Source organism: Pagrus pagrus (assembly GCF_965226575.1).
Source record: "Pagrus pagrus genome assembly, chromosome: 15".
Classification (NCBI taxonomy): domain Eukaryota; kingdom Metazoa; phylum Chordata; class Actinopteri; order Spariformes; family Sparidae; genus Pagrus; species Pagrus pagrus.
This window is the reverse complement of record NC_140199.1, coordinates 27,416,574-27,443,662: the sequence shown is the minus strand read 5'-3', so window position 1 is coordinate 27,443,662 and position 27,089 is coordinate 27,416,574. Positions and strand designations below refer to the sequence as shown.

Below are 27,089 nucleotides of genomic sequence, written 5' to 3'. Positions count from 1 at the left end.
TTCTGTCCTTTTCTCCAGGTCTAGGGCAATTAGGCTCACAACTTCTACATTTTATGAAATCTCAGCTGTTAAAAGCTTTTCTGAGTGATGGATGAGGTTGCCATAGCAACACATCCTGTCTCTTAGCTAAGCAGTAGGATGCCCTCTCAGCCAAACCTGCCTCCTCACCTAGTGTTCTAGGAATAGTTCAGCCTGTGTAAAGACTCACACATTGCAATGTTACATAACATACATACTGTACAATACTGCATAAACAGGACAGATGGACTGCAATCAATCATAGACAATCTGATGCTAATGAACAGTGGAACAAATGGCAGTAACAAGCTGGGGTGCTTAAACTCTTTATTACTTTTTTATTTGATGTAAGAATGAATTTGCACATGATCATAAATCACATTATGATTAACAGTGCTTCATGTCACAGCCCATCACATTACATATACAGGCTGTAATTATGCAGCCTGCCTGCAGATCACTTCCCAGAACAATGATGACAAAGTTCTTCACATTAAAAAATCATACACAAAATCAGACACATTTACACATACAGGAAATTAAACGGAATGCTATAAACTGCCCCATGCAGTGGCTGCTGAACATGAACAGTACATGTACATGATTGTGCTATAGACCAATGTGACTTTTGACTTAAAAGTTCCCAGCTTTCTTCTTTTTGTCCTCCTGTTGGTGGAAGTCCCATCAGACAGTGGTGAAGGTAAATCGAGTGACATGTTTGTAGTCCTCACCAGGACGCAGAAGACAGTCAGGAAATGAAGGCTGAAGACACACACACACACACACACACACAATATGTATTTTTATTTTGCTGGCATTTGTAGCTCTGTTTACACAGCTATAGAGAGTTGTAGAACACAGAGTTTCAACCTTGAGGTCAGAACCTTTCATTCAAACTGTCTTAACATGCAAGTTTATGTTATATCTCTGACTCAGTCAAGCACAAACAACATCCCCCTTGAGGTCAGGCTGAAGGAGATTTTCTGATTGTCAATTGAATTTTATAGATACTGTATACGCCAAAAACACAAATCACTAATTTGCCTCAGAGAAGCAAATTACTTTACTATTTGGACAATATACAGCACTCTCTATCCTTACAGCCTTATATCTCCAAATTTATACCAAGGTCTGGGTAAATACTCAATTCTGAATGGCTGAAGGGTGTTGATGAAATCCTGATATACAGACACCCGTAATATCTTATTTACAACAGTGTAGTCCTTCAGTGCATCACCACAGGATGACCACATTCACTGATCTAAAATTCATTGTTCCTTGATAAAGAAAGTGCGCTGACACAGTGGCAAAGCTTGAATCAGCTTGTAATGAGCACAAAGAAAAAGGAAACAGCAATCACAATGTTTTACAGTGTGCAACAGCAGCAAATCGGACTCTGCAGTCCACAAAACTCACACATAAATGCAGCTTAAAGCACACAATAAACGCCATCATTATCTAGTATCTGCCCAGACACTAAATTAGGCCTCACTTGAGATTGTACTGATGGTGATTAGCATGTGTCCGTCTGCCTCGTTCTTGGCGTGGATGAATGCCGTTGCTCTTTTTTGATTGAAAAACCTGCTTGTCATGCAAGAAACTGTGGCACTCCATTCTCATAAGGCACCTTTATAAAGCTGTAGCTAATGGCTTCATTAATGGTCAAATAAGTTATTTACTAATGCTTTAACTGTATTCCTAGATTATGAGCTAAATCACATTTACAAAAAAGGCAATTTTAACTTTCTCAATAATATATTAAAATCCAGTTAGTTAACAGCATATCACTCCATACAACAACTATGTATAGAGTTTCTTTGTATCATCATCATCATCATCATCATCATCATCATCATACCTGGTTCACAGCATCAGGCCAATTTTGTGTCTCCAGACAGAAGGCGCAGTGCTTCATGTATCTAGCCCCACCCTTTCCAGTTATTGAGCCATCCAGGAAGTTGGCAGTGTAGAATTGGACTCCTGGTTGGCTGGTAGAAACCTCTAGGACACGCCCACTGGCTGGGTGAGACACTCTAAGAGATGAAGAAAGTTTTCCTGTCAGATTATATGAAGACAATTCTATATGTGTAGTGTGTGTGCATGTGTGTGACTGTGTATATGGAAGTGTGTTGATGAGAAAACAACTTCTGCAGTATACCTTGCAGTGTGCCTCTCTGTGCAGGCTTCTCCTGGTGATGACAAACAGAAGTTGTGGTCAAACCCGAAACCAGGAACTTCCTTCAGCCGAGGGCCAATCAGAACAGGCTTTCTGAGGTCAAATGGCGTGCCTTCCACTTCTCTGATCTCTCCTATGGATAGATTAGGTTATTGATTTTTGAGTGTATATCACTGAACATCGGTGAGATGATGAGGCTCCGACACAGGAATATACAAAGAAACCAAGTTCTTTCATAAACATCTTGATGGTTAAATCGAAAGGCCCTCTGTGCCTGTGTTGGAGTGCACAGAGACACACACAGACCCCATGACCCCTGACCTTAAGGAGACCTGAGAAATCCAGCCTCATCCCACCAACTTTGGAGGAGAGCACTTTGTTTGTTCTTCAAACAACGACGTGCCCTGGCACAGCTGATGGAAACATAGGACTGACTACAATGGCCGCAATCAGCTCCTGCAACCATATCGCAGCCATAATGCGGCTGTGACAGTCCCAGTGGACTCTAGGGGTAAGTGTCTGAAATGGTCAGAGCAGATCTATTTAAATGCGTCAATATACCTATTTATAAATAGTGTATGTGTTATATTGTGTATATTGACCATACTTCCATCTTTAAAAGCAATAAAAGGGGAAAACATTAAAGGGGGCATAATTCAGAATCTATTCACAAATGTCAAAAATCATTTTTCTAAATGTTAATTAGTAGCGTTATGTTGACGGAACGAAAAAGCCGGAAATAAACTGTGAGGGTAGTGCAGTACCTGGACAATTTACAGCATTAACACGCTAGAGTTATGTTGAAGTTCATCTTCAAACAAGAGTGGATGCAAGCATTTCTTTTATTTAATGACTGGATAATCACCTGTGCGAGACGAACATTAAGTAGGCCACATTTTTGTCATTACTTTTTATGCTGTCATGAGTGTGACAGTGTGAGCCCTCACTGTCACTAAAAGGACAGCCTTTTCTGACCTATGACTCCTGACGAGGGTGCACACTTGTGAGGAGTACATGAGCAACATCAAGGTCGCAAAGATGTCCTTAATTCAATCCACCTGTTCCCAGTCACCACACAGGGGTAAGGAGACACACCTGAGACTGGTTGTGGCTGATTGAATGGATGCCACCATCTCTACTTTTACTTTTGTTAAGGAAGTACAAAAGACGTCAAGAAAACACTACACAAGACATTAAGAGAACTTTATATGTTATATTATGTGTATTTAAAGTCATGCTGTTGTTATGATGTTTGCGCAACAATTATTTGTTGAGCTGAGGCTCGCCCCTCGCTATGCTGCTGGTCTGTTGAGGTGCTTAGGAGTAGGCCTACAACTGTCTCTGAGGAGGTAAAGTTTGTTTGTTTATTAAGTCATGACTGTAAAGTTAATTTGCTTATTTTTGCCGTAGTTAATTGATTTGAGTTTGTTAATTCTAACTCCTTATTTCAATTAATACATTCAATGTGTTTAACTGTGATTACTTATAGTTTTCTCTTTTTACAGAATGTGTTGGTCTCTTGTCATTGTTCACTTTAAACCACTTGGGTGAATAAACTTAAAACTTCTGCGTGTCTTGCCATCTATTTCATGTCAACCCGGGTCAGAGGCCGTACACTACCCATACCTGAGGCAGAGGTGTGACAATGAGACATTACGACATAACGTTAATGGAGAATTTACAACTTTCAGATATCAGACTGATTAATGCGATTAATTTTCCTCCTAATTAATTAATCAATGGAGGTATGCCCATTAACAAGTGCGTAATATTTCATGTATGTGGTGACAGTGCGACATAGCCAATGTATACTGTAATTCCACTTTGATTGTTAAAACACAAGTTCTACCTCAAAATACCTCTCCCAGCTTGAACTTTATTGTCTAAATCATACATTAATGATCGGACAGGACCTCCACCATGTATCATTTATACCTGCTCTGATGCCTGATTATCACTCCGTTATGTATAGCATTCAGGAGAGATGTGTAAAAGTGTTCTACAGATTGTTAAATTATTTTTTACACAAGACGCAATATTTAACAGAGCACACATTTATTCTGTATCAGCATCAACCAGCATCAGTCCATTAGCTGAAAGAAGTCTGAGCAAGAAGTTAAGAGGAACTCTTGGGAGGGTTATAATCTCTCGAATAAAGGATAACAAAAGTAAGAAAAGTGCAGAATTCTAATTTTTTCAGTCATAGTATGCTAATTTTCTGTTTCATACTTTTATTTGGGGGTCCTAATTTTCAAAAAACATTACTTTTCTCATATGGTGCATTGCTGCAGCACCCCTTTTGACACTGTTTCTTGAATGCTCCGTTTTAGCTATGGAGTGAGACATCTCGCCTCTGTTCAATCTTTGGTGAGAATGCATCTGTGCATTCCTTAACGGGCAGGATGTAGTGAATCAGAGGCAGAGTAGGGCAGATCGGGTCGAGCAAGATAGTGTGATCCAAAATAACGGCGCTACAGCTGGTAACCATGGATGCGGTACAGCCATACATGTTTGAGCCCAATTCTGATAACGAAACACAGGCGGAAAAAACCAAACCACCTTCGCAACCAAGACTGGACCAGGATGTTTCAGAGTGATTATTTTGTAAATATCTTTTATTTCAAATATAATGTTTTAACTTTGCACTTTCTCTACCTCACAGTAGCAACTGTATGTCTGCTGACTGACTGCAGTGTACAAATCTTATAATATATAAATATATATATTGCCTGTGACATAGTGATACACAGAAGTTATGGAAGTAAAGGTTCGACTCCAAACCATGTGTTTCAGGCAGTGCAGCAGCAGTGTTTTCTGTGGGTGAGAGTAACTCCCTTTGGTGTGGACTTTGGGCTTTTTCACTTTGCAGACCTTTTAACAGGCACAACAATGCTTCATAACACAATAAAGGAAAGGCAAAAACCCAGAAAGCAGAATAAGACCTCTTTAAGGCAGGAAATGGAGCATGTAAATGTAATGGCAGATAAATGAATGCATAAACTGGTAACTGGTTTCAGGAATTAGTAATAGTGCCAATAATATCTTGTTTATAGACTGAAATCCAGTGCCAGTGTCCAATTCCACTTTGACTATTAAAACACAAGTTCTGCCTCAAAATACCTCTCCTAGCTTGAACTTTATCCTCTAAATCATACATTAATGATCAAACTCCTCCACCGTGCATAATTTATACCTGCTCTGACGCCTGATTATCACTGTTATGGGACGTATTCAGGAGAGGAGATGTGTTAAAGTGTTCTGACAGATTATTGACCTGTGTTTTATATAACACCCATTATTATACAGTGTGCACATCTATTCTGTATCTGCATCAACCAGCACTGAGTACACCCCAAAACAAAAACATTTAAATGACTGACATTCAGTGGCATTGTATTCTGATGCTTAACCATGTCATATCATAGTGTTTCAGGGCAAACTTTAATTGAAATAACTTTAACTGTTTTATCATCTACAGTGCAAGTGTTATTGTAGCTACTGTTTCTCTGGCCAGGATGTGCATTGGCAGATGGGTGTAGAATATGTAGAATTTTTGTTATTTTGTAATTTATTTTATTTCTTTGTGGGTGTTCTCTCCATGATGCATGTCATTAAAGAGATCTGATTCATTGATTATATTTACATATTTTCACAGTCTGATATTTCATTAGTTTTATGACAAACTGAGACTTCCTACCTGATGTTTGTAAACTGAGATCTTTAAGTTTACAAACATCATATGTGTAGTTCATGACACAATTCAAACGGGATCGAAAGATTATTTGTCTTTCTCTATTCCCCACCATACCCAAGTAGTCCAATGGGGCAAACCGGAAGCGGCGTGACTTCAGCACTCTATCCACCTTATTCCTGGGGTCGTTGCTGTAGAAACAATTATGGGTGCAACTTCCGGTTCTCACCGTAAGTAGCAGTGAGCCATTGTTTGCTAGCGGTTTTCGTTTCCCATGGTGGTTTATTTGAAAGTTGTCTCTTACTGTTTTCTTTTCTAAACGATGATCAGCTCCGGTGGCATTTAAAATTGTCCTTGCGCAGCTCGGGAACATGTTGCGCTGTTCGCGGTTGTACTAATAACCACACAAAGTTAAATCTGTTACTACAAGAGCAATGTTTTGAACATTCCCCCCCCGGACTAAGAGAATGTTGTTGTGAGAATCGGTACAGTTTCCACCGCCTACCGAAGGATGAGGAACCCAGAAGGATGTGGCTGAAAAATCTTAACTTGAAAAGACCACCTAAAACGTTATACATGTGCTCTTTTCACTTTGTTGACAAAAATATTACTACTTACTTACTTATAAAATTATTATAATATATATAATATTATACAATATTATTATGAATTATTAATACTTACTTATTACTGTGCAGGCACTGATACGCCTCAGAGCTTTTCAGATTATTCATTGCCTCCCCGTCCGAAGCGACGGTTAAGAAAGAAGCTAAAAATGCAACTGTATGTTATCTTAGGTCACTTCTTCATGTCATCCTCCCACCCCTCTATATGAGTAGGCAACGGTATTGTAATGTCTCGTTTAAGCTCTGACAGCTGATGTTCCCACATGTTTTACCTCTCTAACCCTCATGAAAACCGGATTAGCGTCTACTGTTACCATGTAAACAAACGCGACCGGAATTCGCGCCCATAATTCATGCAAGGCATCATGGGGGCTAGGAATAAGGTGGATAGAAACAAAGATGGACACAAAGACAGACGAATAGGCAGGAAGACTGCAGCAGGGAGCGTAGTATTGAAAGACAAGAGCTTCCTGTGGAGTAAAAAGGTAAAGATGGAGAGGAAAAGCAGAAAATATTTTGTTAAGTACAGACAACATCTGGGGAAGTTGAGCTCAGGGTTTCATGGTTTGATATCAAGAAATTCTGATTAACAGTTTGTAGAGGCTGGACAGCTTTAAGACTGACTTTGATTTTTTGATATGACTATATCTATATGATTCCTAATTCAAAATCTAGTCCATTATTCACTGTTATTTACACATAAGATGAAAATGTTTGTTTCTGCACCTTCTGACCTTATCATTGGCAAAGCAGGATAGGGGAAACACCACCCCCATCGTCATTTTACTTTTTAATTAATACTTAATCAGATGACAGACGTTACAATAACAAACTCATCTCCTGTGCTGTGCCAGCAGCAGTCACAGCACAGTATCTCATAGAATCTTTGGCAATGTCATGATTTGATTTGATTTAGATTTTTTGGTGGCCGATCAGATTTTGAATCAATTCTCGATTCAAATTGCAAATGAAGATAAATGACCTGCAGCCTTTTCATTTATAAAGTTGATCGCATTAATTAATTTCAAACCATGCATGCCTGTATGTGAGGAACAACATAATGGGGGGGTGCTCTGCTGTGTTTTTAACATAAGTCCAGCAGTGAGAGCAGTCTCTCTGCTACACTGTTCTTCTGAGTTATTTTCGTCACTAGAGTTTAATAGTTGAATGCTGTGGTGTGTGTTTGCTAGCTTGTTAGTGGTTGTCAGATGGTCTCATTTGTTACTGCTGACTGCTGCTTCATTCCTTAACATTACATTGTAATGTCTCATGGCGGCATATTGTTCACATATATGTGGCCTGCTTCAAGTTCATCTTGGAAAGGTAATTATCCAGCTAACTTCTGGTTTAGTGCTCAGCTAACCTGAATGGGGATAAAATAATTTAATCATGCAGCTCTTCTAGACTTTCCAAATGTTATTGGACCAAATGGCTCAAATTATGAGAGTGAAACAAGTCATTTGCAGGGGCTGTGTCACTGAAAAATGTATCCACCGTTTTACAGACCCTTCTTTCACAATGGTAGCTTATGGGAAAAAGTCTTTTTGGGCCACAGTGTATAACGTGATGATGTAATTACACGGTTTGGCCACTATGAAAACTGGCTTCAAAGCCTGGTGCTCTTCCTGGAGGCTTGGTTTGGAGTTGAACTTCAATTCAAGATAACTCTAGTGTGTGCACGCTGTAAATTGTCTGGGTGCTGCACTACCCTTGCAGTTGAGTTCCGCCTTCTTCATTCTGTCAACATCACATTCATCAACATTCAGAAAATCGTTTTTTGACAATTGTGAATACATATTGAAACGTAGGAAATACGAATCTCAGGAGTCATGTTTCACTCATCAAATAATGAGTTAGAAGCCGACCAACAAGATGATGGCAGAGGATTTGTTGTCAAAGCAAAAAAGGAAAAGCACCAATTTGTGAGGGATTAGTGAGGGAAAAGGAGCTGGCTAACTCACTGAGAAGTTGGAGGTGTGAAAGCCTGCAGCTCTTTATCGAACAGCTTACTGAGGCTGCCCCATGTACCATTAGTCCCACAAACTTTATAAAACTACTCCCTGAAATCTTTTAAACTTATCCACTGTCAACAAAGGTCGAAAATGACAGTTGATTTGCATTGTAGATGCATTTTTGATGACAATAGCGATAAGTGCAATACTCACTGAACACATTGCATACTATGATAGGCCTACTTCAAAAAAGGTCAACTTGCTTTCTGTGTTTCTGAGAGTTTGGCAGTACATCCCATCCAACTGGCCTCACTGGCCACAGACCACATGAAACCATGCCCAGCGACCTCCACATCTGGCCTCTTCACCTGCAGGATAGTCTGAGGCTGGCCACCAGGACAGCTGATGCAACAGCTGGTTTGCAAAACGCAAAAGAATTTTGGCACAAACTGTCAGAAACTCTCAGGGAAGCTCATCTGCGTGCTCATAGTGTTGCTTTCGTCAACGAAAATTATGACGAAATATCGTCGTCAACGAACCTTTATCACGTGACGAAAACGAGACGGGACGAAACGTAAATGGTGGTCCTGTGACGACAACTATATTTAAATATATAATGCAATATTGTTGACGAATAAAAACGAGACTAAATGTGGTTTACAAAACAAAAACTCTGCTAAAATGTCTCCTCATTTTCGTTGACTAAAACGAGACGAGACGAAATAAAGTTAGTCGTGTTATTATTGTTTTCCGTTTCGTCGGCTGTGCGTCGAACTGCTGCTCAGACGCAGGCGACGTCACTTCCTCAATCCCCTCTATATCTGCTCCACACTCGCGGCAAATTCAATTAGATGCGGCAGGTGAGACGGAGTCATGGCCGGGTTGTCGGGGAGAAAAAGAAGAGATGATATCTGGACACACTTTAATTACAAACAGGTGGAAAACCAAACGGAATGCGTCGTGGAAAAAGATGGGGAGAAATGCGGCCATAAATTAGCCGGGAAAAACACCACGAATCTAAAAAGACATCTCAAGATCTTCCATGATGAAATCGAGGTAAGTGAAAACGTAACATGTGTCTAGCCTAGTGTGTGTGTGTGTGTGTGTGTGGGGGGGGGGTTGTAGCGTGTGTCTAGCCTACCGTGTGTGTGTGTGTGGGTTTGTAGCGTGTGTGTGTGTGTGTGTGTGTGTGTTTGTAGCGTGTGTCTAGCCTAGCGTGTGTGTGTGTGTGTGTGTGTGTGTGTGTGTGTGTAGCGTGTGTCTAGCCTAGCGTGTGTGTGTGTGTGTGTGGGTTTGTAGCGTGTGTCTAGCCTAGCGTGTGTGTGTGTCGAGACTAGCGTGCGTACGTGCGAGAGAGAGTATAAAGTGGGTTTATCCACACAACACACATAAATATATATTAATTAGCTCTAACTCGGAGCTAATTTAGTCAAGAGATTTTAACAAACTTCCTCTGACTAGTGCTAGCAGCAATTACAGTCATGTGAATCAACCAATTCTACAGAGGTTCTTAGTTCCTACTTCCTACCTGACTGACTGACTCTGTAAGTGCATTTAAGCATCCCTTAGTTAGACCCATACAGTATTACATTAAAACAAATGGTATTTGCATTAACATGCATCCCTGCTTAGTTTATGGCTACTTGTGTTTTGATTATGAAGACTTTACAGTCAAGTCACTCACTCAGAGGTTGATTAACTAATGTAACAATCATGGCAAGGATTATGCTAATTAATATTTATAGCAGTTAAGATTTTCTGGAGGCTGCACTGCATCTGTCCTGACATTGTATCTATTCCTGTGCTAGATTCCAGATAGAGCATCGGTGAAGCAAGTCCTGCCCAAGAAGATGGACAAGCCAACTACTGCTCAGGATTCCTTTGCCACAAAGTACAAAGACAACTCCCCAGAGCAACATACCAAAGAAGAGGGGATAGCACAGTGGATAGGGCGCACAGGACTCCCAGCGCGAATTGTAGAAGATGAGGAGTTCATCGCCATGATGGCAAAAATGGACAAAAAGTTCCAAGTGCCAAAAAGACAAAAAATTTTGAACTTAATTGAGAAAATGTACAAAGAAGAGAAAGAAAAGATAAAAGAAAAGCTGACCACAGCACGCAGGATTACTACAGGGTTAGATATTTGGACTAAAAAGGGGTTAACAGCATCCTTCCTGGGAGTCAGCGCCTGTTACTTCAACCCTGAGGACAACAAAGCTGAACACAAACTGCTGAACTTGAAGGAGATGGTTCATCCTCACACTGCAGAGTCAATAAGTACACTTGTGGAGGAGTCAATGGAAGAATGGGGGATTCCTAAAGAGAAGGTCCTCACAACAATTACGGACAATGGCAGCAATATGGTTGCTTCTTTCCACACACATGCAGAAGTTCCCATGACTTCTGAAGAGGACTCAGAGGCAGAGCAAGACGATGCCAATGATGGCGATGAGCATCAGGAGGATGAACGGTCAGTCTGTGTATGAAACTATGCTATTAATTCATTCAACATTTATATAACTGGTCTTTTTTTTATGAATAAAGTCATTCCATAGAAAGTTAAAAGATTAAAAATAATGCTATAAATTCATTCAGCATTAATGAAACTGTTTATGATTACATTTTATATACATAAAAACTTAAGGTCATAGGAAGTTAACTACTAGAACTATGTCATTTGGTTCAATAATGCAAGGGTTAAAGTGATTAAATATGTGCATTTGTTGTTTTAATATTTCCATGTAGATACGACTACGGAGCCATAGAGAGAACTCCATGCGTAGTTCACACCCTACAGCTTGTAGTGAATATGGTACAGAAGGATCCCCCAATCCGAAGGCTGTTGGAGAAACTGAGACATCTGGTGAGCAAGTTTAGGAAGTTATCTGTTGCTACAGAACGGCTGCTACAGAAGTGTGCTCTTGTTCTTGTCAAAGACTGTCCCACCAGGTGGTCAAGTTCCTTTGCTATGATTTCGCGCTGTCTTGAAGTCAAGGAGCACCTCACAGCTGTGGCTGAGTCGATGAGCTGGGTCAGCCTGCAGACTAGTGAGTGGCAGAAGATTGGGATGCTGAGAGACCTACTTCTGCCATTTGCGGAGCACACCCGGTCGCTTGAAAGTGACACTCAATCACTTTCCCTTGTTGTGCCAGCACTCCTCGATCTCAAAAGCCATCTGACGGAATTCTCACTTGCACATGGGAGAACATACAAAGATGCAGCTACTCTGGCCCAGAAGATGCTTTCCAGTATGGATAGGCGCTTTAGTGTGTTTCTTGACACAACAGCTGACAACTTCTCACCACTTCCCGCAGCAGCATGCTTTGTTGACCCTTGTGTTGCTGAAACCCTTCTGGAAAATGATGACAACGAAATACAGAATCTTGTCAGAAAGGCAGAGGACTACATTGCTCATCTTGTGCCACAAACAGTGCAAGTACGACAGGAGCAGTTGACTGATGATGAGCAAGTCGCAAGTGAGGGTACAAAGGCTCTAGAACCAACCCCCACAAAACGGCGTCGATTCCGGTTCTTCAGTGCCAATCGTCCATCGAGGCCCAAGACAGCCAAGACAACAAACATTAGGAAGGAGATTTCAAAGTATAAAGAAGCGCTGTCCGAGCCCCACCAGGCTGCTGCTACTAGTGCTGAGGTTGAGGATTCGGGCATTGAGTATTGGTTAACTCAGTGTTGTTCCACTGTCTTTCCAAACCTGAAACCAGTGGCGCTGGACCTCCTGGCGATGCCAGCCTCTCAGGCATTTACAGAGAGGGTCTTCAGTATAACTGGTTACCTCTCTTGTGGCCGCAGGAACAGGGCTAGGACAATCTTGGAAAGAAGCGCTTTCCTCAAAATAAACAAGCCTAAATAGTGGTTAATGGCTGGGCTGGCCTGAACAGACATGCAACAAGCATGCATGTACTGAGTGCACAAACAACACACAAACGAAAGAAAGAGAGAGAGAGAAGTGAATGTAGAGGAAACCCAGTTGCTGCAGACTACTTGTTATTTGTTTCAGTAGTTGTCAGTACTGTTTATTCTTTTCTGTCAACAAATTTCTGTGCAGTCACTGCCATTTGTACTGTTCCTTTTAAGTTAGTTTTTATGATGCAAAATCATCATCATGCAAAATTCAGTTTACAAGCAGGTCACAGACACACACATTTGCACTTTATATTATGTTACTGTAGCTCGAGAATCCTTGTTTCTCTTTATGACTTGAATGTATTGCCTACTTTTTTTGTTGCATTGTCAGATGTGATGCTACAGTATTTTATTTATTTAATTTAAATTTATGTGTGTGTACCTACATGTTTTGTTGGTAAAATAAATATGTTGAGCGGTCTGCTCAGCAGAGCATCTTCCACGTCTGGACTGGATGTTTTCTTGAGTCTATAAGGTAACAATAACATAATAATAAGATAACCATGTTTGTTTTGTGAAATGGGTTTGACTAAAAGAAAAAATTGGTTTCATCTATACTATACTAGGTAATTATACTATATTAACTGGTTTAAACAAAATTACATTATTAAAAAGAGATTACAATCATTGACTAAAACTAGACTAAAATGTCATCAGTTTTCGTCGACTAAAACTAGACTAAAATAGTCGTGGGTTATTCTGACTAAAATAAGACTAAAATGCTCAGAGTTTTAGTCGACTAAAACTTGACTGAACAAAAAGGAGTTTGAACGTGACTAAGACTAATAAAAACTAAAATGACAGTTTGACAGAAAGACTAGACTAAAACTAAAATTAAAACAGGCCGCCAAAAACAACACTAAAAAACTCACCGACGAGTCTCGACTTGACTGCAGATCATCTTTGTGACCAACTTGAGTGCAAAAAAATGCTCAACTTTGAAAGCATCTGGCACTTTAAAGAAGTGTTTTTTTCACATATGAATCCTGCATTACAGTGTACCAGGCAGATGGTGTTTTCCGTCTTGCTAATGTCAATGTTGTGAAAAGGGTACCCAATGGTGGAGGTGCGGTTATGGTATGGGCAGTGTGATGGCCCCGCCATCTATGTTTGGGGTGTGTTTTTCTCTAGTTGCTGGTTGTGTAGTGTCATATAACCATATAACCATATATAAGTAGTTAGTGGATAGTGACAACTTGTAATATAAAACTGAGATGTTAAAGAAACTAATCAAAATAGGACGGAATCGTAAATGAATGGTTAAGACATATACTACTCAGCACTAGTTGATTAAACATGCACCTATTGATTGAATTGATGATTAAACTACTGTATTGTGTTAACTTGGAATAAAATGTAACCACACATGTAAGAATGAAATTATGTAACACACTGTAATATTTTTAAAGTGCAGAACTGAGAAGGAGGAAAAGCTAATGGTGTATTCTGAAGAGATGGCCTGGGTTTTTTAAAACTGAAGAAAGGGCCTAGGTTTTTTTTAAAAACCAAGATGAGCTAATGGTATCAGGCACGTCCGCAGCACGGCCAGGTGCAGTGGAAAAGTTTGGGACTTTCCATGGAAAAAACCCAGTGTCAGCAGAAACGTGCAAGAGTAGGGATTGGTTGAGGCCAAAAGGCCCAGCCCCCTCTTTAGTGAATAAAAGGAGTATGTTTTGCATTGAGAAGTTGGGTCTTATCAGATGAACTTTTGTCTGTATGATCTCATGCTTAATTTTCGACAATTAAACATTATTTGCACTCAGCTTTTGAGGACTCCTGGAGATTATTTTGTTTTATTGGCATCTTTTTGAAACTCTGAAAAACCGTTTTGAACAAACAAAGAAGAAGAAGTCGATACGACAGTTGGTCTGCTCGGTCTTCCAGGTTCAGCAGAGGTGGGACCGTCATCAAGGGATGTGCTACACCTGGGCCCGGTGGAGCGCATTTACCCCCCCGCTGGCTGAACTCGCTCTCTCTCACTTCATCCACGCGGTCTGAGGGGACGCCACGGCGCAGCTGTGCCCTCCTGTTTTCTCTTTTGTTTTCTATTTTGTTTTGCGTCCTCACGCACACACGCATCCATACACGCCTACACTACTGATCACTGATACTGATCTTTTGCGTTATTTCTTTGTTACAATAAACACGTCACTTTTGCGTTGGAACCTCGTCTCCTCTCCCATTCTTGGTTGCAGTCTCCGAGCCAGACTGTAACAAGTGGGGACTCGTCCATTTTTGTTGACCCAGCTGATTTTATGGAGCTCAGGTGTGGCCTGTGGGCGGACTTTCATGCGTTTTGTGAATGAAGTCCGTAGCGGTTGTAGCATGACGTCAGCACACAGCTGTTGCTGTTTACGGTGTTTGTTGAATGAACGCTCAGCTGATTGCGGGAGTAGCGTTGACGAGGGCTTGTAAAGCAGGATGTAAATACCGGTGTGTATCTATCGCAAGTCTCGCTGATCTTGTCCGGCACGTCTTCCGTAGTGCAATCGGCTGTGAGGGAGACTCGCGTGAACGCGAATCGTGCCTCCAGGCAGATGAAGCATAGTGACTGTTTAGGCTAGAAAAATGTACTAAATGACGTTGTTTCGAGTAAACTCTGGATGTCGCCACTTCAGGACACTTGGATTGCAGCGGACGAGCAGTGTGGAGGAATATTACAAAGTTTTTGTGTAGTTTTATGGACCTTTTCCCCTGGGTCGCCACTTATGCTCGTTATATGGATTATTCCTGCCGGAGAGTACACCCGCGGGTCTCCAGCTGCACTTTGAGGAATAAGAAACTACACCAGACTTCTCATCAGCATGAGGGTGAGTCGATAATGACTGAATTTTGTTTTAGAGTGAACTATTCCTTTAAAGCAGCGCATGATCAGTTGGGACACCTTGGTGTTCGTAAGACGTATAATTACATCTTGCAATATTTTTTTTTTGCCTCGTTTAAGGAAAGATGTGTCTCACTATATTAAATCTTGTCCCACCTGTCAGATCACAGGGAAACCCAATCAGGGAATAAGTCCTGCTCCACTTTATCCCATTCCAGTGGTTGCGCAGCCGTTTGAGCATCTCGTGATTGATTGTGTCGGCCCTTTACCTCGTTCTAAATCTGGTAGCAACTACTTGTTTACAGTGATGTGTCAAAGCAACTGTATCCAGCTGCGTAGCCTCTGTGTTCCATCACAGCAAAGTCAGTTGTAAAAGCGCTGTCACAATTTGTTTCCATCTTTGGGACACCAAAAGTTATCCAGAGTAACCAGGGTTCAAATTTTTCATCCCATCTTTTTGCACAAGTGCTGAAACAGTTAAAGGTCCAACATAACATGTCTTCAGCCTATCATGCACAGAGCCAGGGTGCTCTGGAGAGGTTCCACCAAACACTTAAATCATTGTTACGTAGTTATTGTGTCGAGTTAAATCAGGACTGGAAGGAAGGGCTGCCGTGGCTCCTGCTAGCTGCCAGGGAAGTGGTGCAGGACAGCACAGGTTTTAGTCCTAATGAATTAGTTTTTGGCCATTCAGTGCGTGGACCACTTGCAGTGCTGCATGACGCTGTTGCACCATCATCAGAACGTCCATCAAACCTGATTGATTATGTAAATGGTTTCAGGCACCTTTTGTATTCAGCGGGGGAGATGGCCAAGGGTAAGTTGTCATTGTCCCAGGGAAAAATTAAACGCTTGTATGAGCAGAACGGCGCGTCTTTAGTGCTGGTGACCAGGTTCTTGCATTGCTGCCGTTGATTCATTTGCCTTTCCAGGCTAGGTTTTGTGGTCCGTATACTGTGTTTCAACCCCAAACCGCAGGAAGGCAACGCAACTCTGCCATATAAATTTGTTAAAACCGTATTACTGTCGTGTTTCTAAGTCTGTGTCAGCTGTAGCAGCAGTGGGGAGTCCATTCTCAGCGGGGAAGGACGATGGGGTCACAGCACCTGTTGACGGTCTGCTGCACGGCCGACTATCAAGGTAAACACAATTTCAAAACCCGATGCGTACCCGTTACCGAGAATTGAGGATTGCATAGACCAGGTTGGTGCAGCACGTTTCGTCAGTAAGTTTGATCTCCTCAAGGGATACTGGCAGATCCTGCTGACGGATAGAGCCAGGGAGATCTCTGCGTTTATCACACCTTCTGGTTTATTTGCTTATACTGTGATGAGTTTTGGATTGAGGAATGCACCGGCAACATTTCAATTGTTGATGAACATGGTGGTGTCTGGGTTAGAGGTATGCGCGGTATACTTGGAATACGTGGTTATCTACAGCGAGACATGGGAGGAACATCTAGCCTGTATTAACAGCTTGTTTATTCGTTTGAGTGATGCCCGTTTGACAGTGAACCTAGCGAAGTGTGAGTTCGCCAAGGCCACTGTGGTCTACCTGGGAAAAGTATCCAGGAGTATCCAGTCCCCACCACAAAAAAAGAGCTGCAGCGTTTCCTTGGCCTGGTAGGGTACTATCGCAGTTTTTGTAAAAACCTTTCCACTGTGGTAGCGCCCCTCACTTCCCTGTTAAAGGGAAATACCCGTTTTGTTTGGTCCTCCTTGTGTCAAAGAGCTTTTGATAATGTTAAATATGTGCTGTGCTCATCTCCTGTCCTTGCAGCCCCTCAGATGGACCGTCCCTTTGAACTACAAGTGGATGTGAGTGACGTGGGGGCAGGAGCGGTGCTACTTCAGAAAGACACGAACGGTGTAGATCGGCCTGTGAGTTTTTACTCCAAGAAGTTCAATGCTTTCCAGTTGAACTATTCTGTGATAGAGAAGGAGACCCTCACACTTATTTGGGCATTGCAACATTTCGAAGTATATGTCGGCTCAAACGTTCCTCTTGTTATTTATACTGATCATAACCCGTTGACCTTTTTGCACTCTGTCCATTGCCCAAATCGTAGATTGATGCGTTGGATGCTGTACTTACAGTCGTATCACCTGGACATTCGCCACATCAAAGGCTCGGAAAATGTTGTGGCCGATGCCCTGTCAAGAGTTTATAGCTCCTGATTGCCTTGCTGGACTCGTTGTGTGTAACCCTCTAGTCTTTTTGTCTGTCACTCTTAAATGCTTCTCCAGGCACCGGAGTTGCTGGGGGACGGTTTAGGGCTTGGTTGGCTTGCCAGGGATTAGCGGTAGGACGGTCAGTGTGAGCTTTGTTGTAATTGTAATTGTGGGTATAAGGAATGTGTAATATATAATTAATATAAGTGTTATAGTCTTCTCATATGTAGTGTTTTGGGGGGCTAGCAGTTGTGGCGTTCCTTTTGGAAACCCCACTCTTATGGGGGGGTGTGACAGCCCCGCCCTCTATGTTGGGGGTGTGTTTTTCTCTGGTTGCTGGTTGGTCTGCTCTGTCTTCCAGGTTCAGCAGAGGTGGGACCGTCATCAAGGGATGTGCTACACCTGGGCCCGGTGGAGCGCATTGAACTGAACTCGCTCTCTCTCACTTCATCCACGCCGTCTCAGGGGACGCCACGGCGCGGCTGTGCCCTCCTGTTTTCTCTTTTGTTTTGCACCCTCACGCACACACGCATCCATACACGCCTACACTACTGATCACTGATACTGATCTTTTGCCTTATTTCTTTATGTTACAATAAACACGTCACTTTTGCGTTGGAACCTCGTCTCCTCTCCCATTCTTGGTTGCAGTCTCCGAGCCGGACTGTAACAGCAGGCATAAGCTACAGACAATGACCACAGGTTTATTTTATTGGCAACTTGAATGCACACAAATGCCATTGTAAAGGAATTTCCATTATCTATATACTGTGCCTATAAAAAGTATTTGGCCCCTTAATTGTTTTCCACTTTTATTGCTTTTATGAATGGAATCATGCTCAATATAATTTGGCTTTTTTGACTAAAGATTTACAAAAAAATAACAAGAACCTCTTTAATGTCAAAGTGAAAACTTATTGCTACATAGTAATGTCAATTAATTAAAAATATATAATGTAAAATAAGTGATTGCATAAGTATTCAACCCCCTTTAAGTGACTGACCTAATTCAACAGAGATCCAGCCAATTGGTGCTAGCAGTCTCACAATTATTTAAATGGAGATGACCTGAGTGCAGTGAATGTGTCTCAAGTGATTATAGTATAAAGACACCTGTGTCTGACTGTCCAGTCACTGTTGCACCATGAAGACAAAAAAACACTCAAAGGTTATTGAAAGGTATAAGTCAGGGGATGGATGCAAAAACATTTCCAAGTCACTGAACGTCTCCCAGAGTTCAGTAAAATACATCATTAAGACATAGAAGCAGTATGACACGTGTAAATCTGCCTAGAGCAGGCCGTCCTCACAAACTGAGTGACTGTGCAAGAAGGAACTAGTGAGGGAGGCCACCAAGACACCTATGACTACTCTGAAGGAGTTAAGCAGTTGAGATGGGAGAGACACTGCATACACCTGGGTTCTACCAGTCAAAGAGTGGCAAAGAGAAAGCCACCGTTGAAGACAGCTCATTAAATCTCAACTAGAGTTCACCCAAAGGCATGCTGGAGACTCCAAGGTCAACTGGAAGAAGGTTCCTTGGTCTAGTGTACGGAGCCCCTTTAGGGTCACATGGTAGAAAAAAAAACTGGATGTGGAAATCCATGGGAATGAATTTGTAAACTGTGGGAACAGATTCGTAAACCATGCGAACGGATTTGTAAACTGTGCTCTCAGATTCACAATCTGTGTGCACGGTCTTGTAAATCATTTATTTTATTTTATTTTATTTAAGTTATTATTTCACCCACCTACACCCCATCCTCTATTAATCACAATGATAGTTTTTATGACCTGTCCGGTTGATCAGAGGACTGAGATCCACGCATCACATTACTCACACAGAGACGCACCACAGCGCTCCTCCTCCAGTTAAATAGAGCATTTTGCTCATATACAGTCAAACGGAGTTGTTGTCATCATCTTTAGGGCAAAATCTATGAGCACGGATTGTGAATCTGACAGCCCAGACTTACAAAACCTTGCGCATGGATTGTGAATCTGAGAGCCAACAACCTGATCGATTCTATTAGAAGATGCGTCACATTGCAAGAGGCAAGTAGTGTTCACACTAGACACTGACTGGTTATCTCAAGTCCATATTTTAGTGCCTAATAAAAAGTATTTTTTGAGGCAAGTCTTTTATTGGGACCTGTCCACAGCACACCTGTACACTAATCATGCTGTTTAATCAGCATCTCATGTCACTCCTTACCGGATTTTTACAAATGTGTGCTCAAAATCTGAGAGAAATAAGTATTTTGTGTGCACAGAAAAAGGCTTTTGATTCAACTTTTAAGAACAGGAGCAAAAAAAAAAATGTGTAGCAAACTTTGTTGAGTATATGAAGGATATTACTACATTTGCTTGGGACCACTTCATAAAACAGGGTTTGGTAAACAAAGTTTACACCCCCGAAACCCGAGGGGGGCAATTCACCATTTTCCAGTAAAAAACCATGGCCTCAGACTTGGAGATGCTGACTCACATCCCAACAGCTTCACACTCGGCTGCAAACCGCCCTAGTGCCTGCTGGAGGCTACAGACTGAAGATGCCAGCAGAATCACATTATTTGCAGAAACCAAAGATGCAATTCTGAGGTTCCTGAACCGGACACTCTCCTCACCATGGCTGTGCCTTGAGATTCTGTCCATAAATGTCACAAGCAGGATCGGAGAAAAAGGGTCAATCCTGATAAAGTCCTACAGCCAATGGAAACTTGTTTTAATTTGTGCTGAGTACAGAGCCGGTCCTGATCTTCCTAGGGGCATTCAGCAAAATTCTGATAACAGGCCCTCCTGTCTGACCTGTGAGCCATGTAAATCTTTGCCACTGCCACACAGTCACACCTGACACAGTCCTCCCTCCTTGAAAACAGCATGGTTCATGGTCATTGAATAGAATATTTTCTATAGAATCTCAAGATCAATGAATATTAGCATAAACACAAATATGAAATTTTGGAAAATAATAAAATATAAGTGAGCTTTGGCTCTGCTGCCTGGTAATTAGCCCACTTCTCACAGTAATATACAAATAGCTTTGGCTATACATTGTAAACATAAGCCGACAGGCCATAGCTGCAGCTTTATGTCTCAAAATTGTCAAATAAAACTTTTATAGCTTGCAGGGCTGTCATTTACTGAAGTATTCCAGAGCTGTAGCCAATGGTGAAATGTAACTTCCTACATTTACACAAACACTGTTCCTAAGTACAAATTTGAGGAACTAGTTTTTTACTTGAGTATTTTCATTTTATCCAATTTTATACTTTCACTTCACTGCATCTCAGAGGCAAATATTGTACTGTTTACTCCATTACATTTGTTTGACATCTGTAGTTACTAGTTACCTTTCAGATTACAATGTTCCATCTTTTATGGATTCAGAAAATTCTACTTAAAAAGTAGAATTTTAAAAAGCTAAATAAACTATTTTGAAATCATGTTGGATTAGCTGAAAAATACATTGTCAAAAAGCTAAAAAGTGAGAAGCTGACTTTTTAGAGATGTTTTTCTCACAGGACAGCCACAATACAAACAGGGATCATTTTACTGCACTGTTCTTTTCCTTTGGTACTTTAACTACTTTTATTTCAAATTGCTTTTATTGGAGGCGGTATTATTTAAATTAGCCTCAACCTTAAGCGAGAAGTTTAAGTTTTGGAAAAGTATGAGCTGCTATTTTCTCTTCATCTTGCTTTCTCATGTTTCCTCTGACTGAGTGTACACATCACGATGCATGTTGTTTCTAAGTCTATGTACTGTATGACACCGACCTCTGCCTGTGTTCATGTAGGACGACTGTCCCTTTGCACCAGTTTAAAAAAATGACTTCCCATTGCCGGGTTCATTTGTGTGTGATGTGAATATTTTACCTGTAGGAATGGATGTGTCATCCACAGGCAGGTAGGACTGAGCACTGATGGACACTTCATGGTCATAGATATCTGCTGCACCCTACACGAACGAACGCACACACACACACACACACACACACACACACACACACACACACACACACACATGCAAGCACGCAGTCACACACACACACACACGCACACACACGCACACACACACACACACACACACACACACACACACACGGTGACCCCCTGACCTAAACTCTAGTGCCATCATCAGGACAAATGTTACACTTGTTTACAGGAAATCAAGAAATACCTAAATCTAATGGATAGATTGTTTTTAAAACCACTTACCTCTCTGGAAACACTGAGTTGACTTCATTGTGTCCTGAGTTGAACACAACTGTTTTAACTCTAACTATCTTTCTGACCATCAGCAAAAGGCTGCTGTTGCTGGTGATTAATGCATTTGACCAACACTAAGTTGAGGCGCTATTGTATATAGGACTGAAAAAAACAAAATAAAAAACAAATAAAGCTAATAGCTTGAAAAACGACCATTAAATGCACAAGTCGGTTAGGAGGCACTGGGTGCTGAGGTGTTTGCAGTCATTATTTAGCAATTTCTTTCTCTCTTATTTTTATTTGTTTGTTTTGACTGTTTCAGTTATTTTCAGTTTCAGTTCAGTTTAAAATGTTGAATCTGTAATTCAACTTTAAAGAGCTTACAACTGTCATGTCAAACAGCACTCTGCAGGACTAAAAGCCCCTCAAAGAGTGGCACAGTCGGCTGAAAGTGCTACAGGGGGTGCTCTCCCCAGCCTACACGACATCTACAGCAGGTGTACAGGACCAAATCCAGGAGAATCATAAAAGCATGCCACCAATCCAAACTAGAGCTGGGCCGATTAAAACATTTTCAAACACATTTGATATAAGGCCCAAGAGTGGACCCGACTTGTAATACCAAATTTCACCACTAGATGTCGCACTAGACTTCCAAGAGGAACATTATGTGAGCCCGTGATTGTCAGCGTCAGTCAATTAGGGCAACTGCAACATGTCGTGTTTTCATTTCTCAAAACAATTCAACTTAATTTTTCTTCGTCTAAAATAAAACAATCACAATAATCAATGAAATAGGATTTCAGCTCAGCTCAGTGAAACTGGGTACTGTACTCCACCCTGAGAAGTACAGTGGTGCTGTGTGCACAACTGTCAGTTTTAGTATATCATAAGAAGATATAAACACCACACCACCTGTTGAGCTGAGCTGAACTAATTTGTGATCCCGGGGCCCCTGCTAAACTAGCCACATGCTGCTAGTTCTTTCCATCTCGTGTTACACCTGACAAATGCTGATGTTCACTGCATCCCTGTAAAATCTGCTCCATGTTTTGCAATTTTTGCACATTTTATACATCTTTACCCATCTATTTATCTACTGATCTATTGTATTTGCACATTTTTTTCAATCTATTGCTTATTGAAAATTTTGAAAAATCCGTTGTCATAAAAATCACTGTTAATGTTGTTATGTTTAGTGAGTGACAAATAAACTTAAAACCTGAAGATGATCATTAGTAATGGTGAATTGAAAGTGGCCTAATTCAATATTTCTCTTTCTTGCTGTATTTCTTCCATCTTTTCTACAACAAATACAGCACTAATAAGATAGATGATGATGTGCCCTTACCTGTCCAGCCAGGTTAAAGTAGGAGTGGTTGGTGAGGTTGATGGGGGTAGTTTTGGTCGACCGGGCCTGGTATTCAGCAGTTAGTGTGTCCCCCTGAACACATAACTTTAATTTTAACGAACTGATATCTGCAAACTATTTATCAAATTGCAAAACGAATAAAATGTCTGGCTAGAGAACAGTGCATTTTCTGTTTATCTGAAGAGTCTGAAAATGTTCTCTAAATTCAGTAAAACAATTAAACTGCCAACAAAATCAATATGGTATATGCATGACACATTTCTATTTAACATCTATCAAATCTGGACCCATTTCATCTAAGGTTGTTTAATTCAACCAAAAGGTGTTCTGTGTTCTGTGCTGACCAAAATATGCTTTGGGGCTCAATAAACAGAGCGGTTCTTGAGCCAGAACACAGTCAGATCATCCCAGGCAAATGTAAACTTCAGCTAGAAAATAGAAAAATGATTGGGATGTTTGAGAGTGATGATGATAGTGACAGCTACAGCATTTTAAATTATTGAACGTGGTGTGTTTACCTCTAGGTTATAGGAGACAGAGACCTGAACCTCTCCAGGATAACCCTGGTCTCCATCTGGACTTGTCATTCGCAGCTGTACACCATTTTCCAGTGCCGTAGCAAACCAGATACCCTGACGAGACAAACACATAAAGATTATACAATATATACATATAGGATTACAAAATAGAAGAAGTCATTGGTGCAAAAGATTAATACTCTATCAACTCATCTTTGGTGGTCACAGGGGGCTGTAGCCAAACCCAGCTTAGACTGGGCAAGAGGTGGAGGATGGCGATAATGGGTGATAATGTCTGGAGAATCCTGTTCATGTGCCTCGATATCAATACTGCATGTATCTGATGTATTTGTATCAATGGAAGAGTGGAAAGCAATATATAGGCAAGAATAAAAGAGTACGAAGCAGCTAACCTCCCTGCAGCATCATCATTACACTCACTATCTTGCTGTGTATTCTCCAAATTCTCCAATTCTTTGAAAATTACTTGTTCTTTTCATACATGGGGTCAACTGGACATGGGTATGGGCGATGTGAAAATCTTATGTCACAATTATCCTGGCCAAAATTATTGTGATTCACGATATTATCCAGACAATCATCAAAATATGCGAGAAAGTCTTAAAATGGCATTAGAACATACTAGAATCACTTTTTCTTACATTTTGTTAAGAAGCAAACATTTTTATTGCATCGCAATAAGATCCTTTTCTTGAGATAAATAAACTCGTCAGTAAGCAGACGGTCCTAAGTGCAAATCAGAGGTGATGTTCCAAAGAACATAAACCTTCTTCCGTCAGGTTCTGGGCACCTCATCTTCAAGTCCTTTTCAAAGTATTTCCACACATCCAATTCCATGGAAAGAAAGAAAGACAACTATTTTAAATCCCCATGTGTGGGTATTTACAATTATCGCGATACTAGAAATTTACCTCAGTCAGCTCATCCTTGCATGTCTTCCTCCCTAATAGGATGTTACACAGACTTTTTATTATAGAACTGGTAGGGTTAATTCCAGTTAATGTCCAGGTCAACTGATTCAGACACACATACAGCTTGGTGCCCAGAAAGGTTCAGTGTAGCAGTGCATGTGAAAATACGGCAATAGAAATAGAAGTAGACAACATTCGCACCTAAGGGCAATTTGGAGTTGCCAATTTACCTTCATGTCACTTTACTGTAGGAGGAAACTGCAGCATCCAGAGGAAACCCACCGGGTGAACACATAAGCTCTAAACAGACAGGCCACGTCAGCCAGCAACATTTACATATGTATATACTTTGCTATTACTGTAATTTTGAGTCTGCATGTGTAGCAGAAATGCTCCCATGCTGGGTTATGTAGGGTATAGATTTTGAGACTACTTAAACAACATAAAGGAGCTTAATTTCTCACTCTTCCTAAGTCTTTTACCTCTTTTTCAGTGCAGCCAATGCAACTTCTTCAAATAGTAATTTAAACATCGATTAGCCCTAATTAGGCAGGATGAATTTTAGTCCCATGTGCGAACAGGGACTAATGGGCTACTATCTCTTTGACTGCTCTGACTTCTTTTAGCCCCTATTTTTTCAACAGGAACATTTCTTTTGACAGACCTTAAAAAGTTCCAGTGTGTGGGATTTATGGGGATCTACTGGAGAAAATGGAATATAATATTCATTCATAATGATGTTTTCATTAGTGTATAATCACCTGACTATAAGAATTGTTGTTTCTGTTACCATGGAAGAAGTCTTTTATACAGTATCTGTGTTGGGAGCAGTTCCTCTTCCACCATGTAGCGCCGCCGTGTTTCTACAGTAGCCCAGAACGGACACACCAAACACTGGCTTTGAAGAGACTCTGAAGATTTGGGTGTTTTTCACATTTCTAGCAGTCAAATGTAGGGGAGGGGGAGACAAGTGGTATTTTTTCTGTTGCAATCGTCAACCTCACCGCTAGATGCCATAAATCCTTTACACTGGACCTTTAAAGCCAAACCAGCTCCACCAGCTCCACAGAGACTACTTCATGTCTGCTGATGGGGACATTGAACACATGCATGCAGTTTGTCCCTTTTCTCGCTGCTTTACAGCTTCTGCTTAAACCATCACCATGTGATGTACAGTAAAATTCCTTAAGCAGTGCAGTTATAAAGGTGTGTTTATTTTAAGCCTCATGAGACATCTAAATTCAATAAACACTTCTATAAACATGTTTGTTTATGGACTTCTGTCACACAAACAAACATGTGCAGCTAGATGCACAGCACAGACATGCACATATATACAGTCCTCTTAATATGGTAGGACTTGAGTCTTTATCTGGGGGGGGGGGGGGGGGGGGGGGGGTGTATGTGTGTATTTACAGTAATTAGCCAGTGCTATGTAGAATTTAGCCCTCAGTCTTAATAAGCAGACTTAGGTAACAGGCATAGGGCCCTCGCACCCACGACATGTGTACGCTAGCCACTTGAACAGCCCCATCGTCACCTTACCTGTTAGGGCACACTCACACTTGGCCTAGTTGCTCCGTATCGTGCAGAAGCGTAATTGTCCCTCCTCCCCAGTCCCCCGCTGGCCTGCACTCTCATTACTCCAGCCACAACCGGGCCTGAGCATGGTTACCTCTTGTACATACGTCATCATATTGTAACATGGTCGCAGCACAATTGAGAACAACACAGAGAACATGACTTTACTGACTTCTATGTGGCTTATTCTGTGTCGTTTTGGTCACAGATGGCACTCTGTGCAAGGTGGAGGAATACGCCTGATTATGCTTCATGTCCACTTTGCACACCCGTGCTTGTGCTCAGGTGTGCAAAGTGGACATGCTGAGCAACCGCAACTACTGTACCAGGGCCAAGGAAGTGTACTGTGCTTGAGCACTCACACCAGTTAAACAAACTCGACTTTGGGGGTCAAACATGCTGAGACATGGTATGGATGGCCTAGAGTGAGTGCGCCCTCCAAATGCTCTTCTGAAGGTTCTACTTACTGGTATATACAGTACTTATGTCATTTATTTCTCTTACTTTCTATACATATCTGCAATTATTTCCCTTATTGTGCAATTGCAAAAACTGATGCAGATCAACAAAGGTTTATCTTATTTTATCAGCACCTGGGTGGTGAAGCCTTTGTGAGACAAGTACAAAGAGGGAAAACTAATGGTATTTTTCCACAGAGGTTCTACACAAATTGCTATAAGCTTTCTAAAGGCTAATTGAAGCTGATCATACATGAAAACATACTCACCTTATTGAAGCCCTGCAGCCCCCCATGCAGTGCATTAGGTCCATTATTGACATCTAGTTGGTAGTCTCTTCCTTCCACTACAAAGTGTCCCTTTGCAATCCTGTTGGCCACACGACCCACCGTGGCTCCCAGGTAACGCTTATCTGTCACATAAGCTGCAACACAACACAGGCTATTTTTATTCAAATTCACTCAATAATGTCTGTCTTACATTAACCTCACTTGTTCTCCCTCAGTTCTTTTCTGAAGCATCTCTCTTTCTATAAAATGCAATTTCACAGAGCACCACCATAAAGAATATGAGGATGAGAACAATAATAATTTAATAAATTATAAAAACCAGAAACAAACTGGGGCTAAATAAAG

The 27,089-nt window shown here is 41.2% G+C and overlaps 2 protein-coding genes across 2 annotated transcripts in view; one reads left to right on the top strand and one right to left on the bottom strand.

Annotated features, from left to right (window-relative positions):
• Nucleotides 1-331: 331 nt before the first annotated feature.
• The window catches only part of galm (galactose mutarotase), a 28,427-nt gene continuing 1,669 nt past the window's right edge, over nt 332-27,089 (bottom strand). The window contains exons 3-9 of the mRNA XM_084375695.1: nt 26,724-26,878; nt 23,484-23,597; nt 22,945-23,037; nt 21,261-21,342; nt 2,177-2,327; nt 1,877-2,051; nt 332-780 (exon numbers count right to left, since the gene is read on the bottom strand). Coding sequence (XP_084231821.1) covers nt 703-780; nt 1,877-2,051; nt 2,177-2,327; nt 21,261-21,342; nt 22,945-23,037; nt 23,484-23,597; nt 26,724-26,878 — 848 coding nt within the window. The 3' untranslated portion in view covers nt 332-702. The remainder of the gene's footprint in view (nt 781-1,876; nt 2,052-2,176; nt 2,328-21,260; nt 21,343-22,944; nt 23,038-23,483; nt 23,598-26,723; nt 26,879-27,089) is intronic.
• LOC311270185 (uncharacterized protein) lies at nt 9,081-11,451 on the top strand (the record flags this gene model as incomplete). The annotated part of the gene is made up of 4 exons (XM_084374930.1): nt 9,081-9,519; nt 10,272-10,933; nt 11,209-11,326; nt 11,413-11,451. The coding sequence occupies exons 1-4, from the start codon at nt 9,337-9,339 to the stop codon at nt 11,449-11,451; spliced, it is 1,002 nt and encodes a 333-aa protein (XP_084231056.1). The 5' UTR covers nt 9,081-9,336.